The sequence below is a fragment of the Rhipicephalus microplus genome, chromosome 1 (genome assembly GCF_043290135.1).
Source record: "Rhipicephalus microplus isolate Deutch F79 chromosome 1, USDA_Rmic, whole genome shotgun sequence".
Lineage (NCBI taxonomy): Eukaryota > Metazoa > Arthropoda > Arachnida > Ixodida > Ixodidae > Rhipicephalus > Rhipicephalus microplus.
Window position 1 is genome coordinate 292,471,242 of NC_134700.1, and position 15,964 is coordinate 292,487,205.

General features: G+C 43.4%; 1 protein-coding gene across 3 annotated transcripts in view; it reads left to right on the top strand.

Moving 5' to 3' along the window:
- The window catches only part of LOC142763566 (polyamine deacetylase HDAC10-like), a 45,620-nt gene that overhangs the window by 7,036 nt on the left and 22,620 nt on the right, over nt 1-15,964 (top strand). For all 3 annotated transcript variants that reach the window (XM_075865147.1, XM_075865146.1, XM_075865148.1), the window contains 4 exons: nt 4,977-5,107; nt 7,010-7,078; nt 14,908-15,034; nt 15,323-15,388. In XM_075865147.1, coding sequence (XP_075721262.1) covers nt 4,977-5,107; nt 7,010-7,078; nt 14,908-15,034; nt 15,323-15,388 — 393 coding nt within the window. The remainder of the gene's footprint in view (nt 1-4,976; nt 5,108-7,009; nt 7,079-14,907; nt 15,035-15,322; nt 15,389-15,964) is intronic.

Here is a 15,964-nt window from a genome sequence, read left to right on the forward strand (position 1 = left end):
CTAAACAATGATTTTAGTGTGTGTTAGAGCAGAGTGGGAGCGGCTTGCGAGGCCGACGGAAAACATCCTCAACGTCTTGCAGTATCACAACTAAAGCTTGTTGACGGACTCGCGTGCATATACTTACGACTCTTCTAATTATTTTTTTATTTCGTGCATACGCCTAATAAGAACTGGCGTACATTTTACTTGCGCTTCCTTCCTTTCCTCGTTTGGCTAGAATTCCCAGTGACCTCGTAGCGGATAGATATATTACCGCAGCGGCGAGTCTGCAGCACCGGGAAGGTAAAGACACAAAGCGCGGGAAAGGACACGCCCTGAAAACGCTGCCTTTTGACGAAAGGTTTATTGCACGTGAGACTCACATTTATGCGAGGCCGCTCGAGGAAGTTCAACTCGTTGACGTTTCTAGGATGTGATCCAGCGACTTTGTCTCGTTTGTGTTTCGAAATTGTTTTGATTATTTTTTTCCTTGCTCGGATCATTGCTGTTTGTTGCCAAGGGATCGTAATAAGTGAGCTGTAGGATTTGTATATACACGGGCGCCACATTTAATAAAGTTTCGCAGACTTTACGCAGCGTTTGTGAGGCGTGTTTTTTTTTTTTTTCGCCTGTTACGTTGGCGTTTATGGACATTGGTAGAGACTCTCAGCTGGTCGGCGGCGTTATGTCGGTGAGTTTGGAACATGTGAGCTTTTATATGAGGGTGCATTAAAGGAACACTAAAGAGAAGTAATGAATACTTCAATCAATAAATAGCACTATGAGAATTCTAATGCCGTTAATCTCGCCACCATTGGCTTATTATTAATGCAAGAAATCAAGTTGATAAATTCAGCTTTAAATTCTATGCCAGAACACCCATGTTTCAAGTCATGGATTTCAAAGGGCACTTATCAGACATCGGGGCCATTGTTTTTTTCTAAAACACAGTATGTTAAGGGTTCGGACCCTTTGTGCTTCCTTAATAACTACTCCGGCCCTCTCAAAATGTTAACAGCACACAGAGCGATTAGGAAAGGACGAGGCAACAGTGCACGGCTAGCACCGTCAGAATATGCGACGCCACAGCTAACGGTGCGAAAACTTCGAGACGGCATCACATTTTATTTTCGCATGTTTTCTCGCTTGCCAAGAGTTTTTCCCGCCGCAAGTGTGGTCTTTTTGGTATCGTGAAGATGTATAGTTTACTGGTACCAGAAAAGTCGTTTTTCTCTTTAGCGTCATTTTAATGATCATTCAGAAGATGCAAGTGAGAGCACAGGTAGAAAGTCAATGATGATGGTGACTACAAAAAAATTATGCAGATTTGAAGTTCTAACAATACGCTATCGTCGCGAAGTATGCCACAGCATAGTCGTCTTCATTTAAAAAAAATGGAAGAGGTGTTGGCCGCAGTGAACGACACCAGACAATTTCCCCACTCTTATATTTAGACGCACACAAAGGTTAAGATACGTAGGTATTTTTATTTGTTTAGCGATTATCAAATTGTGGCTCAACGATAAATAAGGCATGAATGTCAATTCAAGGACGCGCTCACACAGGCATGAGCACCCGTGAATGCTTAAAGCCTAAAGCGAATGTACTACATGAATGCTGCGATGCTTTGTAAAAATACAGAATTGACCTGCTGCGGTGGTCTGCTATCATAGTGCTTCATAAAGAAAGCAACAGAATACCAATCAAGAAGGGTGTAAGGCAGGGGGATACAATCTCCCCGATGCTATTTACCGCGTGCTTGCAGGAGGTTTTCAGAGGCCTAGAATGGGAACAGTTAGGGATAAGAGTTAACGGAGAGTACCTTAGTAATCTGCGCTTCGCCGTTGACATTGCATTGCTGAGTAACTCAGGGGACGAATTGCAACTCAAGATTACGGAGTTAGACAAGAAGAGCAGAAAGGTGGGTTTTAAAATTAATCTGCAGAAAACGAAAGTAATGTACAACAACCTCGGAAACGAGCAGCGCTTCGAGATAGGTAATAGCGCACTTCAAGTTGTAAAATACTATGTCTACTTAGGGCAGGTAATAACAGCGGAGCCAAACCACGAGACTGAAGGAACTAGAAGAATAAGAATGGGGTGGAGCACATTTGGCAAGCACTTTCAAATTATGACAGGTAGATTGCCACTATCCCTCAAAAGGAAAGTATATGACAGCTGCATCTTGCCGGTAATTAGCGGAGCAGAAACCTGGAGACTTACAAAGAGAGTTCAGCTTAAATTTAGGACGACGCCGCGAGCAATGGAAAGGAAAGTGGTAGGTGTGACCTTAAGAGACAAGAAGAGAGCAGAGTGGATTAGAGAATTAACCAGGGTTAAGGATATCATAGTTGAAATCAAGAAGAGGAAATTGACATGGGCCGGGCACATAGTGCGTAGACAGGATAACCGCTGGTTATTAAGTGTAACTAACTGGATTCCCAGAAAATTGATTATTTATTTATTTATTTATTCGAGTACCTACAGCGCCCAATTTGGGCATTACAGTAGGGGGGAGGAGACAAAAACATTTGAAATTGATACAGGGTATGAATACCAATAACAAAACAAGTAAGCATGCTCAGCTTATACAGTGTGTACACATTCTCGGGAACACGAGGCAATCAAGGAAAAGTAAAACACAAACAGAAATGCAGACAGAAATTGGCAATTTTCATTTCAACAAAAATTGTGACAGAGCATTTTGAAATGAGGGTGGCGGGGTGGATACAATGTATTCTGGTAGGTTGTTCCATTCGTGTGTGGTTTTCGGGAAGAAGGAGTTTTTGTAAGTATTTATGCGACATCGGTATTCGCGAACTTTGCGGGAGTGATCTAGGCGAGAGGATACATAAGTGGGATCTTTAATGTACACGTCTTTATTTAAACCAGTGCTACCAATATAAATATTATGAAATAGATTTAATCTTAAGAATTTGCGCCTGTCCTGCAGGAGAGGCCAACCCAAATGTTTACGAATGCACGAAGAGCGGTTAGTGAAATCATAGTTACCAGACACAAAACGCGCTGCTCGTTTCTGAACCCTTTCTAGCGCATTAGTACATATTTTAGTGTCTGGATCCCAAGCCACACAACCGTACTCTAAAATTGATTGATATGTGGGGTTTAACGTCTTAAAGCCACCATATGATTATGAGAGACGCGATTCCCAGAGAAAGCAAGCGAGTTAGGGGGAGACAGAAGGTTAGGTGGGCAGATGATATTAAGAAGTTTGCGGGTATAAATTGGCATCAGCAAGCACAGGACCGAGTTAGCTAGCGGAACATGGGAGAGGCCTTTGTCCTGCAGTGGACGTAGTCAGGCTGATGATGATGATGATGATGATGATGATGATGATGATGATGATGATGATGATGGTGATCTAGCGGATAGTGTACTCGGCTGCTGACCCGCAGGTCACGGGATCGAGTCCCGGCTGCGGTGACTGCAATTCCGATGGAGGCGGAAAGGTTGTACGCCTGTGTGCTCAGATTTGTGTGCACGTCGAAGAACCTTAGGTGGTCGAAATCTCCGGAGCCCTCCACTATGGCGTCTCTTATAGTCATAAGGTGGTTTTCGGACGTTAAACCCTCATATCAATCAATCAATTATTTGTGAAGCTATAGGTCTGCGCACACTGCGCAGTATCGGTGTTGGAATTCAGAGTCACACAAATAGGCCTTAGAACAAAGAATATATTCATCAGGTGGATGAAAAATACAACAGCAACACATACTTACTTGAACAAGAAATGACGTTGGATCTCAATTTAACGCACAGTTGGTGGGAGAACTCATGGCATAAGTGTGGTTGTAAATCTTAGGACGAACAGAAACCAAAAGCCGGCTAACCTTGCACTAATTCGAGCAAGGCCCGAAGCAACGAATCTGGACGATTATTTCGTTTGTGGCTAGGCTTTAGGCAAATGATGCGAGGCTGTTTATGAGTTTATTCTCATCGGATAGAGGTTCGAGTTGAACCGCAGACTGTCACATACACGATACGGATGTCCAAGTTGCAGAGAAAGAAACTCACGCTAAAACCGAGTGTTCGCACCGCTCATATGCATAACTACAGGTACGTCGTCGTTAGCATAGACCTTCTGTCGCTTCTGGGTCTTCCCGTAGCCGCGACATTGCCTTTTCCGTTATTATCTCGTCGTAGGTATACCACTGAAGCACTTCGCTGAGATTCTTCAGAAAAGCGGACACGGGCGGCCACGGTGTTACTCGATATGGTTTAGTAAAGTTTCTCTCAATCACTTGTTACATCTGTCTAGAAGATTTAATTGGTGCTTGCCAACCGTCTGTCGCATTCTTCCCTTTTAGTGGACCACCGGTTAGTGATGAGATTTGACCAACAATAAATGCGGCACACACCCGTTCACGATGGCGATATAGTTTCTTGGCTTGTGCACACGAAAGTCTTTACGACCAGCTTGAACGGCTTTGCCCTTAAAAGATGTTCATTTATGTGGCACTCATCTAACATATAAGCTGAAACACGAGCGAGCCTCTAAAATATGCACGAGCGAAAATGTTTGAGGCTAAAAAGCATCGTCAATCAGCAAGCAGCGCGGTATAAATGGAGACGAAGCATATTGCCGTGACAGGTTCACCACGTTCAAGTATCCCGCTGCAATCATCGTGGAACGAGCACCAGGCAACACCCAATCGCTGCAATACAGAAACAAGCATTATAAACCACGCGAATCGTGGTGTGCTGTTCGTTTCTATGCCTTGTCTTCTTTTATATACCACTCTATTTTCTGATTCGAGATGTTCGAGCAACTAGCCAACAAATTGATCTTACTAGGCTAAAATATGATTTTGGTATTTGCCGAACGTGCTGCTGCGAACGCCAACTCGTCTGCATGCAGTTCCATCCAACTGCAAATTTGCGTGGTACTTTCTCTCTAACGCACTTTATGACAGTGCCATCGTCGCGCATTCGAGGTGTTGTTCTGGCTGACAGTTTTCCCTCTGTCTGCTTAGTGCAGAAACGGAGTTGCTCTCATCCGGCCGCCGGGTCACCACTCGGCCGCCGCCACGGTGTCCGGCTTCTGCATCTTCAACAACGCCGCGGTTGCTGCGCGATACGCCTTGCAACGCCACGGCCTCAAGAGGTAAGCAAACCAGAAACGTGCGTTGTATGTACAAAGAGAAACTTGCGTGGTAACTATCCCTTCTAAATGATCCGCTAGATTTTATACTGGGATGAGTAAAGCGCTTTTCTTGCGGTAACAATTATACTTTAACACGGAGCCGTATACCTCGTTTTTTTTTCGCTTATATAGTCTCATGATAAACGTCACAACAACAACAAAAAAGGGAGTGAAGGAGTTGCTATGCGTAATGAATATAAATCTGTCACCCAGATTGCCAATCATGAACATCAGTTGGTCCAAACATCTAAAGAGACGTGGAAAGAGCTAACGGCAAGTGACTTGCTTCAGGGGGAGGGGAGGCTGAGAACTTAGGAGTGGTGCTTTTGAATATCTTTGTAATAGGGGGGGGGGGACGTGAAGGGGTGGCAGGTGGAAATCTTAAAACAACCCCCCTCCCCCCCCGCGTGAACCATGTATCCGGAAGCCCAATTAACAAGTCGATGAATTGTTCTTTTGAAATTCCAAATAGAATTTAAGGAAGAGCTGTTTATTAATGCGCTCCGTAACAGCACGAATTACGCAGTCTGTTGCACTATTCAGAAAAAAGAAAGACAAAAAGGAACCAATCAAGAAGATATTTGCTTAAATTAATAATTCAAAAGTGCTTTTAGGAACAGAAGCTATGGTACATGTGCGAAAACTTGAGCATATTCATCTCCTTTATAGTGGCAAATAAACATTGAAACCGATCTGTGGGGCCTCAACTTACAAAATTTTGCTATCTTCAAACAGATGTTCCCTCCGAAATGGCTTTTACGGAAATAAAAAAATAAAGAAATGACACCCAAAGTTAGGCATTTAATAAACTCTAATACACTTGCGTGTATGTATAAAGTAATGAATGTTATGATGGCAGTTTAATTGATCAATTCATATTGTAGAAATAAGATCGATGTACACCCATATCCTAAAGTAAAGTAAACAAACACAAGTGCCCTACTCTCTAACCTTGGCCTTTTCTTCTTCAAAAACAACTACACTATCATTTGATAAGGAAGTCGAAAGATGGACTGAATCCCACGTGGAATAACATAGACGAAGAACCGTACATCATTAGCCAAAGCAGAAGTGTACTCATTAAAAAAGACGAACGTCTTTCTTATGAATGCATTTTTACTTTGGTCGGTGCTGCGAGCTTCTTCGTCCATTTATCCACACTACATTATCAACATGTTTTTGGCTGGAAAATATTTCTCATGGTAGCACTTTGGGCCAATACTCGTTTTTTTTTTAAATCGTAATTCTGAATTTTCGTGCGTATGGGCACATATATATCATGATTAAAAGAATGGCGCAAAGCCCCGAGAACCTTAACTGTGCGTACATTTTCTTTAAGATTAGGATAACAGACTTTAGCTTTTTTTCTATGCGTGCACAAAAATGCTACGAAATATGTAAACTGAAAACCACGCTTCACTGAAAGTAAATGAGGCAGTTTCTGCAAATGCACCTTTCAGTGTGTCCAACGCCAAACAGGGCAGTGGAGCACTGTTAAGCAATTCCCCCCCCCCTCTCTATCCCCCCTACCGTTTCTTCTACCCTGCGCATGCTTATATCAAACTACACAGTCGATATACTCTAGGTACACTACATCGGCGCTGTGCATAGGGCCCTATTGTGAGGGCGGCCTTTGTAAGCTCTGGACATTAAGGAAGCATTGATATTAATACGGCGATGGTGCGTTGGAATAGCTCATTTTTAGGCCCGCCGCAGCCATCGATCGTTTTTCGAGTGGTTCGTGATAACGTAAGGCCATCAGCATATGCTATTGCGCATGCATATTCTGACCGCGTAATGTTTTCTTTTTTTTTTCAATCTCGTAAGCGCACAAGCATATATCAGCTATCGTCTTGTTTGCAGGATTCTCATTTTCGATTGGGACGTTCACCATGGAAACGGCACGCAGGACATTTTTTACGACAGCAACTCGTAAGCATTTGACCTTCGGGTCACACAGCCCGCGTCTGATGACTTCGGTGTCTTCGGAGCATATCTGCTTTTAGCGGGCGAAGCTCCTTACGCCGTGGGTCGTACGTCCCGTGTTTGTAGTAGAGGCAACCTTTGTTTAGTCCTTAGAATGGCCGCTGGATGGCGGTACTTGTATATGATGAAAAGATGCGAGATGGCGGTACTTGGAGTGTTCACTACATGAACCGACAGACGAACGGACAGACGCACGGACGGACAGACAAACAGACAGGCAGATAGACAGACAGACGGACGGATGCATGGATGGACAGACAGACAGACAGACGGACGGACGGACGTTCGAACGAACGGGCAGAAGCACGGACACCCGGACGGACGCATAAACGGACAAACGGATGCTTCGCCACACTCATCATCATTCACTCCGTGGATATGCTGTGAGTTTTTACCTTACGCTACGTTGACACATCTGGTGATGTCATGCTCACGAAAATCGAAGCAAATAACAAAATAATCACAACATATACATGCAGTGAATGATGATCAGTGGGGTGAAGCGTCCGTACGTCCATACTTGCTTCTGTCCATCCGTACATGTGTTGGTCCATGCATCCATTTGTGCGTCCGTCCACCCGTCCGTCTGTCTGTTTGTGCGTCCATCCATCCGTCCATATGTCTGTCTGTCTGTCTGTCTGTCCGTGCGTCCGTCCATGCATGTGATCACGTTCGATAACGGCGCGTGGGTGAAACTGACGAGACGCGAGCCAAGGAAGCCAAGCGCCAGCGTCCTCAACGCACCCACCACTCTGCTTCGTCCATGCCCCACCAACGATCCACCGCGTATGGCAGCTATCCAAGAGACTGAGGGCGGCACTCTTTTCTCGCGCACCCAGGCACAACCCGCGCAGCAGCCAATCGGAGAGTTGAGGTACAGCGCCTTCTAGAATATTTTCACTCAATGCAGGTTGTATGTACTTCTGTGAGACAGCACCTTCAACTATAGTGGGCACGTCGGCTGGCATCGGAACGGCGTCATGTCAAACCCATTCCTGTTCTTTGTACAGGTATTCCTGCCTGTGGTGTCTACGGCGGCCAGCGCATCGACTACGCAGACGAAGATAAATGCCATCACGCTCCCGTATCAGCAGCTTACCCATGACCAAGAACCGCACGTGCTGAATCTTTCTACACCGCATGATGGCGCCTCGACTGCATCGACTATGGCTATAAAAGGACGGCTGCAGCAACACCCGCGCAGTGGGCACGTCGGCTGGCATCGGAACGGCGTCATGTCAAACCCATTCCTGTTCTTTGTACAGGTATTCCTGCCTGTGGTGTCTACGGCGGCCAGCGCATCGACTACGCAGACGAAGATAAATGCCATCACGCTCCCGTATCAGCAGCTTACCCATGACCAAGAACCGCACGTGCTGAATCTTTCTACACCGCATGATGGCGCCTCGACTGCATCGACTATGGCTATAAAAGGACGGCTGCAGCAACACCCGCGCAGTGGGCACGTCGGCTGGCATCGGAACGGCGTCATGTCAAACCCATTCCTGTTCTTTGTACAGGTTGGTGTCGATTACTCCTTAGTTAAAACAAGCAATCGTTGTTTTATACAGCTGACGTGCCCAAGCTGTCTACATGCTTTTTTTGTGAATACATGGGATCTTGTACGGTCTTTGCTAATGTTGTGCGGAGACGTAGAGCTCAATCCCGGACCTAGTACCGCGGAACTTCTCAAACAATTACTTGATGGTCAGAAACTTATACAAGAAAGGCTAAACGCCATTGAATCCAAGCTGCAAAAAGTTGACAAAATCGAAAAAACTGTGCAGTGCCTTGAAAAAAGGCTTGTGGATTTAGAAGACCGAAGCAGACGCAACAACCTTGTGGTATTTGGTATTCCGGAAAGCGAGAATGAATCAACCGTTGTCCTAAGCGAGAAGGTCGTTACTGAGCTTTTTAAAGATACTTTGGGAGTAGAAGTACACTCAGTAGAAAGATTACACAGAATGGGGCGTCGCCAACCAAATAAACCTCGCCCTGTGATACTGAAATTGTTCGACCATCGTGAAAAAATAACCGTTCTACAAAACTGTTTTAAGCTAAAAGGAAAGCGCATGTCAGTGTCTGAAGACTTCTCCGCAGCCACTAGGCAAACAAGAAAACAGCTCTGGGATAGCACGGCTGACCTACGCAAATCGGGAAAGAAAGTCAGACTCGTGCACGATAAAATTAGAATTGATGATGAGCTATTTGAATGGGACGACGAACAAATGACTAGAGTATCAGTTTCAAAACGCCGATCTAGGGCAAGGCAAAAAGATGCGTGACCACACAGTCACACAGAAAGTTTTACTTGCCTAAACATTAATGCTCGCAGCATTGTAAATAAAACAACCGATTTGGAAAGCATAGTCATCGCGCACAATCCAGAAATTATAGTAATCACAGAAACATGGCTTAACAGCGACATTAGTGATTACGAAATTACACCCTCGGGTTACTGCATCCTTCGAAACGATAGAGATACGCGCGGTGGCGGAGTTGCGATTATATTCAAGGACTCGCTGGAGTTGTTGAGACTGCCCGACATCATAGGAATCGAATGTGTTGTCGTGAAGGTTATCTTGAAAGAATGTGCATTGATAATTGGCGGTTTCTATAGGCCCCCTAGTTCAGACATATCTTTCTACGAAAGGCTTAATAACTTTTTATTGCCTTATAGAAATCACTCCAGTAATCTAATGCTTGTTGGAGACTTTAACGTTCCCCACGTTGCCTGGGACAATGACTTTCCCTATGCGCTTTCAAATGAGGCTGAACATATTCTTGATCTTGTGTTGTTTCATGATTTAACACAACTTGTTCATGCACCTACTCGAGTCCAAGGTACCAAACAATCAGTCTTGGATCTATTCTTGGTCAACCACAGGGTATTACAGCGAAATCCAACTATCCGAATCTTAGAGGGTATATCGGACCACAAAATTGTATGCCTGGATATGCAACTAAGCTGTATCCACAAGGTGACAAAGCGAGAAACTTTTGTTCCTGTGTTTGCACGTGCAAGTGATGTTGACGTACTTGACGTACTAGACAGCTCTTTCGCACACTTTGTATCCCTCTACGAGTCGGATAAGCACTCGGTTAATCACCTGTGGAACTTTTTCAAAAACCTTGTGACAAAGTGCATTGATGAATTTGTACCACGTAAGCGTAAAATAATACGGAACACTAACCCCTGGATAACCAAAGAGATAGTACGCTTGGGACGAAGACTTAAAAAAGTAAAACAAAAACTGAAACGGCGCAATGAAGCGTCCACAAGCAACTTGGTTTGCGCACTGAGATTGCGGCTTAAAAACTGTATTGCTGACGCTAAAGCTCATTATCAAAACGTGCAACTAAAAAAGTTTATTTCTTCGTCCCCGGCGAAATTTTGGAGGTATCTGTCACCAAATAAAAAATCGGCACCTACTCTTGTCTTAGACGGCAATGCGGTGACTAACAGCTCAGAAACAGCGCGCATACTCAATGAATACTTCTGTTCAGTTTTCACTGATGATAATGGCACGGAACCTGAATTTCTTTTGTTTGGTGATTTGCCACCGATTGACAATATAGAAATAGATGAAGAGGGCGTATTTCCCTTCTGCTCAAGTTAGATGATAAGAAATCTAGTGGGATCGACAACATACCTAATGCTTTTCTGGTGCGCTACGCAGAATGGTGTTCTAAGTACCTAAACCTAATCTTTCGGAAATCTCTTTCTCGAGCAGAACTTCCTCATGACTGGCGTTACGCCAAAATAACTCCCATACCAAAAAAGGCAAACCAGTACATACCTTCCGCGTACAGACCAATATCGTTGTTATGCGCATGTGTTAAAGTTCTGGAACACATAATATTCAAGCACCTTTCCGCGTTTATCGAAAGCAACAACATAATAGACAGTCGCCAGCATGGCTTCCGACGCGGCTTATCGACGGTTACGCAACTACTCGAAATGGTACATGACCTTGCCTCTGGTCTGGACAAACAAAGCCAAATTGATATATTATTTCTAGACTTTGAGAAAGCGTTTGACCGCGTGTCACACCGTAAGCTACTAATCAAATTCAAGGCAATTCTGAAAAATGACTCTTTATTAGCCTGGATCGAAGCATACTTGAGCTGCAGGTACCAGTGCGTCACAGTTGGTGGAACCAACTCGCCATCCGCGCCAGTTCAATCCGGCATACCTCAGGGATCCGTCCTGGGGCCTCTTTTCTTTTTGGTTTTTATAAATGACATTGTCCGCGATATACCAGTTAAGATAAGGCTTTTCGCAGATGACTGCGTGCTTTATCAAGAAGTGAATGATCCTAGCGACCAGCTTCTTTTAAACGATTCTTTATCTAAAATTCAAGACTGGTGTACGAAATGGCAAATGAACATAAACCCCAAAAAAACTGTTGCGATGACCATAACCCTCAAAAAAGATCCTTTAAAATTCCGATACAACCTAGGCAATCACTCCTTATCATTCGTTTCGCAATATACGTACCTTGGCCTTGTAATCACATCTGATTTAAGGTGGAACGATCACATAGCTTACATTGAAAAAAAGGCTTTGAGAAAACTAGGTTATTTACGAAGGACGCTAGCTAAAGCAACCCGCGAGACTAAGCTACTCGCATATAAAACGTACGTAATACCATTACTTGAATACGCGTCGCCTGTATGGGACCCCCACACACAAGCTAACATTGATAAACTTGAATCAATACAGCGAAAATCTGTACGGTTCGTGTTTAATGCCTACCGACACGACACATCTCCATCAGCTCTTTTGGAAAGCGCTAAGCTGAAAACTTTGCAATGGAGACGTTACCATGAAAGAATGAAGTTGTTCTACCTCATATATAATGACAAGCTAGCAATTCGGAAAACCAATTACATTAAACCAATTTTGCGCCGCGAAACGCGCTCCTCCCACCCTAAAAGAATTGATGAGCTTCTCTGTCATACTAACATATATAGGTACTCCTTTTTTCCCCGCGCAATCAACGAGTGGAACAAATTGCCACCAGAGGCTCTGGAAAGTGTCGATCTGAAATCATTTCTCCGTGCGTTACCTGCTCCATCTTTCTGATAGCTACACTCTCATTTCCTTTACAGTGCCTTTGTTCTTGTGCCCATTTTAGACAAAATATTTGCCTTACAATTTGCCACGCTTGTAACTAACATGCCCGGATGTATTTTTTGAATTGTTGCTGACTATTCTTGTACTTTTTTTTTTTTTTCCTAAACTATTTGTACCACTGTATAATCTGTTCAATATTTTTTGTACTTCCTGCATTTGTGTTCATTGTACCGCCCACCCCTGCCCAAAGTCTGGCATTCAGACTGGCAGTATTCTCCTAAATAAATAAATAATACTGTTCGAGAGATGCTGTTTTTGTTTCTCGTCTCTTCTTCTCTCAGTTGTGCCACACGCAGGACAAGGTTAGGCTAAGAGGAGCTTCGCCCCCTAAAAGAAAAGGAATCCATCAAAGATTAGCCGGAGTCATATACATTCTCCAAGGCATATCATTTATGTCAGTAACAAATCTGAAGGGTCATTACTTAGCCTCAAGAAGTGGGACTCAAACGTGGCTATTATATTCCTAGCCGTTAGCCAGTGATTACAGTTGTCTTTCACTCGTTGTCAAAAAGGAAGAAAAAAAAATTCTCGCAACTCGTTAAAAGTAGCTAACAAATTTGCATGTTGGAATAGGACTATGTGGTTTAACAATTTTAAACAACACACAAACGATGAAGAACACGTTATAGTATGAGGCTGTTACCAAATGTTAACCGTACGAAGCACTACTCAACTTACATTGAAGACTAAGCACACGAACGTTGATCTCTCTCTTTGTCTTTATTTTTTTTTTGTTTCATGCTCCTTAGCTCAAATGAAGTCACGACAATTATTAACTTAACAGGAAAGATAAACAGCACACACTTCTTTCTTCCCTTGAATTTTTCTTCAGTAAATGGTATTTAACTTTACACAATCAAAGTGCTAACTAAAGAAACTTCCTTATATAATGTCTCCTTCGGAATATGCTGAAGGTAAATAAACTGAACTAAACTGAAGGGCACTGCCTGCACAGTTGGTTTTTTTTTGTTCTTTCTTTGCCAGTTTTAGGGCTTTTTTTTTTCAAAGAAAATACCATACACCAAAATATTTGCGTAATGTTTTCCAACAGCCCCTTCTCTTTATATCTATGCTCTTTTACTGCACAGAGGCCACTGTCTCTCCATTATGTTCCTGGCGCTGGGCAATCAGCGATTGCAATTATTATTAAAAAGCTAGAAAAAAAAACCGAGGTCGATATTACAAAGCTGTGGAATCAGTGTGCGCGGATATGTCTTCTTCTCTACTCTCGTCACGTATTTAATGAATGCCCTCAAGGCAGTTATTTGTCTCCATGCGCTTTCGGAGAACAGCGGGCAGATTTCCTCGAATCAATATGTGCTTCTCGTAAAAGGCGCTTTTTTTTTTTCAAGGAAACAACTTCGATTCAAAGCTTCTTTTCCGCACTGCATGCGCCCTCTGGCGGAGTGAAATGGCAGAAAGCGCATTCCTTTTATCCGGTCGTCGAAATGCGCGAACATCACACGTTGAGGGCTGTCACACACGGGGTGCCCCCGCCACCTCTTGCCAGAGTTCCAAACCATTCCGACGCCCCACCGCGGTGGTCTAGTGGCTAAGCTACTCGGTTGCTGACCCGCAGGTCGCGGGATCGAATCCCGGCTGCGGCGGCTGCACTTACGATGGAGGCGGAAATGTCGTAGGCCCGTGTACTCGGATTTGGGTGCACGTTAAAGAACCCCAGGTGGTCGAAATTTACGGAGCCCTCCACTACGGCGTCTCTCATAATCACATGGTGGTTTTGGGACGTTAAACACCACATGTCAATCAAACTATTCAGGCGCACTCTACGTCAAAGGGACCAAATGTGCGTTGTTGACTATTGCTTCGAGTAGGTCGCAATACTGTTTGTATTATTTTTACTATGTAATTATACATGTTTATTTACCTACTTTTGAAACATCCAAACCCAGCAAGAATTTTCAATAAGAAATCGGTAGATCAGTTTGCAAAACGTTCGATCAAAAAGTTTATAACTTTTTATCAAGTGTTAGTATTTTTATGCTTACTATAAATGCTCGAGAAATACGGACGAAATGAGGAAACAAAACACGTGACGTGCCCGTTCGCACGCATATATTTTTAAAACTCTGGCAAGAGACAGCTGGGGCACCCTGTATATATACATATATTCAGAGTGCCTTTTAACGAAATGTTTACCAATTTGGAGTTAAATAAATATGTCGTACTTGCGCCATATTTAAGTATATCTGTTGTATACACTTTCATGTGGGGAAGGCACAAACCACATGGCAGTTATTCAAACCACAACGCATGAAAAAAAGAAGAACAGTTAGCATTTATTCTTGTGCAAGACGTTGTCATATATATGTCTGACGAACATCATACGTTCGTAACTGAGACTTTTACCTAGTTTAATTTTTCGCCGTGTCCCCCTAACTTTGTTTGTTTGTTTGTTTGTTTTTGAGACAACTGAAAGCACCGTGTAGAAATACGGCGAGTCTTACAAAGTGGAGCAGCTTCAAGTATTAAAAGGTACATTTAAATGTCAACCGAGAAATGGTGCCTGAATGGTGTCAGCAAACGACCGACGTTTCTCTATGGGGCTTTCGTCTTATAAAAAAATAAAAAGAAAAGAACACCTCTTTCCTTTTTTGTCGTTGTTGTTTCTTTTCAGCGTACTGTACATCTCCCTTCATCGATATTCGAAGACGATGATCTTTCCGAAAACAGAAATCTCGGATGCCACATACATTGGCAGAGGTGACGGGAAAGGGTACAACATCAACATACCCTGGACAAAGGTATGCCTGCACAGTTCTTTACCAAGGACAGAATGCTGCACAAGTCGTGACGAAATAAATCTTATTGTTTCTTAATTTTTTTGCAATAGAAGTGAAGGACTTGCACATTCATGTCAGGTTTACAGGTTAATTGGTCATGGGAAAGTTTGAAGTGCCCTCTTCAGCGTGGCCAACTGCCAACGTCTTTTCACTTCTCGACTAGGTGGCAATAATAAAATTTCAATGCAACAAAGGTAATAAAATTGCCAGCTTCGTCATTTAAATGTTTTCCACATCATGGTATTTCAGCCTGCCATTACGGACGCCGACTACTTGACGGCCATGTATCAGTTGGTCATGCCTGTCGCTTCAGAGGTGAGTCGTGAACGAAGGCCGTTGTTGCTCGTTGGCTTGCTTGTTGGATTTCACACAAGTAAAACCACAGCTGACTGATCCGCCTGCCTTAGATCACGAAGAACGAAAATTGCCACAGACGACACCATAAAATAGTAACATGTAAAATTTGACGAAATATATGCTGAAACTTTTTTTTTTGTTACAAAGAAGTTGACATTTTACGGTAATGTTTCGGTTAGGGTCAGTTTGTCCATACTCCTGAAGATTTGACCCAGCCTAAAGACGAAACACTGTGTGTTCCACTCATAGGTCGGCAAAAAGAGGCAGAACTCACTCAGGTCTTGTGCTTTGAACGCACTCGCGCTCACACTAACGAAAAATTTATTCAATGCGGACTCACTCATGACCTAAGCTCACTCAAATATCACCCGGACTTACTCAAACTCGCGGCTTAATATTCACCTGCGTATTTCGTGCCTCTGATTAATAATTATTGAAATGGTGTATAAATTATGCTGCTTTGCAATTCGTGTGAGTAGACGGGAGCATAAATTTGAATTCAGATGAGGCTCGTAGTAAAGATGAAGATGAATA